The 3,066-nt window shown below is 28.7% G+C and overlaps 1 protein-coding gene across 1 annotated transcript; it reads left to right on the forward strand.

The window, feature by feature from the left end:
* Nucleotides 1-331: 331 nt before the first annotated feature.
* LOC126842512 (BTB/POZ domain-containing protein 9-like) lies at nt 332-1,100 on the forward strand. The gene is made up of 4 exons (XM_050579524.1): nt 332-405; nt 487-595; nt 754-943; nt 1,005-1,100. The coding sequence occupies exons 1-4, from the start codon at nt 354-356 to the stop codon at nt 1,098-1,100; spliced, it is 447 nt and encodes a 148-aa protein (XP_050435481.1). The 5' UTR covers nt 332-353.
* Nucleotides 1,101-3,066: the final 1,966 nt, after the last annotated feature.

Here is a 3,066-nt window from a genome sequence, read left to right on the forward strand (position 1 = left end):
ATTCTGATAATTCAAGAATTAAATTTATTCTCAAATAAAATAGGGTTTTTTTATCCATAATCAAAAAAATGTTGTTTAAGCATCGAACTATTTAAAAAAAATTGCCCTTTTATAACTTTGTTTATAAAAAATTACCCGACCGTTCATTTGATCGAATTATTTGATTATTTAGATCTTACACTTATTACATTCAAGTATCGATGGATAGCCACAATTGGTTGCGTGTAATAGATCATTCAAATTATCATTGTCGGTCAATTCAACGTTTGTGGATTATCCGAAGATTTGTTAGGTACATCCGTATTGTTGGCACCAATAATACTAGTAATAAGAGTTTTAATTTTTTGAAAGTCATGTACAATACGGAAAAATTGCACTTGGTGGAAATCAAAAACGGATTAGTGGGTAAGGACAATACTCACTCATTCCTTGATTAATATAAAACAAAAACATATTTTTCTAATGTACTGATTGAAATCCTATTAGCACCAAAGTACAATGTTACTTTACCATCTATGGATTGGGCCATAGTCATCAGACAACCAGATTGTTTACAAATTCAACTCGCCCAACCGTATATGCTTAGTTCAATGAGGTAATCGCTTAAATAACATTTAACATGTACTTTGGTTTCTATTATTTAATTGTCATATTGTTTACGCTTGGAACACAACTTTTTATTGTTTGAAAAATAATTTATGGTTGACTCTGGCAATAACATCAGGATTATATGAGTATTAAAATTATTTATAGGATGCTACTTAATGATGGCGAAGGCCGAGCCTGTGGTTACACTATACATGTTTCGGTCAATGATAAAGATTGGGAAATTATTGTGGATAAATCTAAGAAGTCGGCCCGTTCGTGGCAGTTGTTGAAATTTGATCCCAGACCGATAGTGTATATACGTGTTACTGCCGTTCTAACTTCAAAAAAAGACGAAGTAGTATAATTAATCTAATAGTGTTTTTTTTAAACCGTTTTAAAAACTTTTTTTTTTGTAGCTGTTTGAACGTATAACATTAGTGGCACCTATTGAAGTAGATTTCAACGCCGGCCCAAAACAGTCGTGGTCGATATCACGGTTTTTGCGTCGTTAATAGTGCCATCACTCGCCCGAAGGCCAATTTCTATACGGATCTAATGGGATTTTTTTATATATTATTATATGTTACTATAATTTTTTTCTGCTTAATAAATATATATAACATTCAAATTAATGGTCACATACAACTAATGTCTATATGTTATTTTATAAGCATATCAACATTGGATCACTCTAATTAAACAAAATATTTTTCCCAACTCATAAAATTATTATCTTCTTCTAGTAGTGTACACATTTGACAAGAAAGTTGGCTACGAGTTCCGTTAGTAGACTTTTAAGTCGATTTTCGAACGAATATCATACCGTGCTTATGCGGAATGTCGTCAGTCCTTTTATACAATCAAATATGCATGGATTATTCCTATAAACGCTATTATAATTTTAAATTATAATAAAATATTATACATATACTTTTGAACATCTCTTATGGACCATACTATTATACAACAAAGAATTAAGTATTCCTACTAGGTATTTATGTGTATAGATTAATGAAATTCCAATTTCTTAATCTCCGGCCATTTTATTTAAGTAGGACACGTTAATCCTAACTTAATATGTCTAAATAAAATGCCATAAAAAGCATAAATGTGGAAAAACATGTAATTCAATTAATTATTATACTAAATTTAACAATAAAAATAGTAAAAGAACTCGAAAGAAAGAATAATTAACATAAATAAAAATTATATTATTATATCTGGCCCTCCCTACTAGCCCTCAAGGAATACATCTAATTGATCTGTTCATAAAAACGATTTATATTAAATTAAATATTGGCATAATCATATTATGACAAGGTTAAGTTGGTTGACTGGGCCTGGAGAAAATTTGAAAAAATGTACTTTTTTATAAAAAAAAGAATTGTTGACATCATTTTTATAAATTTGTTTTATTCCTCCACGCAATTATTCTTAAAATCTCATTGACTTTGTATACTGTAATCGGTAGCTCTATGTGAAATTTGTGATTGAATAATATTTGTTTATTATATTGACCGGCCAATATATTCTAAGTTGCTAAGTAATTTACCTACACATTTTTTTATTTGATTTAGTCAAAACTCTCACTCAGACGGCATTTTTAACACCCACTGTACGTTTTGGAAAAGTCATTCGAAAAAATTGTGAACACTAACATTATGTCTTTATATATATATATAAATATTTCTTCTGTCATTGTGTAAGTATTCAAACTCCTAATTGGCTAGACAGATTTTTGTTTCTTGTGTGCTTTTATGTTTGAAGCTTTGTCATGCGACACTCAATGCTTATTTGATGTATAATATATACTTATGTTTGCTTTTTTTTTTTAGAATTGACCATCCACAAAATGCTACAAAAAGACAACGGCCAAAGTGATATTTTCCCTTTTTTTGCTAACCAAAAAATGCTCATAAACTATTTTTCTTAAAATGGGTAAATATTGGTGAAGTTTTTCGAGTTTAAAGTCTGAAAATTAGTCCATAGATAAATCTTAAATGTACAACTTTATCAAAAATCTGTTTTTTAGGCAAGCTACACGTGCAACCAAATGTGAAACGAAGTGACTTGAAATACAATGTGGTCGTTTGTACCATGTATATAATGTAATTTTAATTTCAATATAATAATCGATTTAATGTTTCTATTTTTTTTTATATTTTTACATACCTAAGTGTCATAATTACTATAAGAGTGGGTTGTATAGGCCTACAGCCATAGTTTATAATTATTGTTATTATTTTAAAAATCGACAGCCAAAAGGCATCTACATAAAAGGTATACTGTATATTACTGCTTCATTTGTATATTTTTTTTGAACTGAATAAATCAAAGTGGCAAATTAAGCTTGACATAATGGAACCTGGAAAACATACTGACAAAAAATTAGTTTAAACATCAATTATTATATTTGAATGACGATTGATAATAGCATATACCTGTGCTGTTACAAACATTTTAGGTATTTTTTTTTTT

The sequence above is a fragment of the Adelges cooleyi genome, unplaced genomic scaffold (assembly GCF_023614345.1).
Source record: "Adelges cooleyi isolate 19-005CV unplaced genomic scaffold, UGA_ACOO_1.1 ACOO_flye_CR_arks_rails_tigmint_CR_PRNA_532, whole genome shotgun sequence".
Classification (NCBI taxonomy): domain Eukaryota; kingdom Metazoa; phylum Arthropoda; class Insecta; order Hemiptera; family Adelgidae; genus Adelges; species Adelges cooleyi.

Bases quoted from the DNA above. Each gene is read 5' to 3' on its own strand.
- LOC126842512 (XM_050579524.1), top strand. From the start codon at position 354: ATGTACAATACGGAAAAATTGCACTTGGTGGAAATCAAAAACGGATTA. The intron at 406-486 runs GTAAGGACAATA...AAATCCTATTAG, and splicing joins AATCAAAAACGGATTAGTGG to CACCAAAGTACAATGTTACT. The intron at 596-753 runs GTAATCGCTTAA...AATTATTTATAG, and splicing joins TATATGCTTAGTTCAATGAG to GATGCTACTTAATGATGGCG.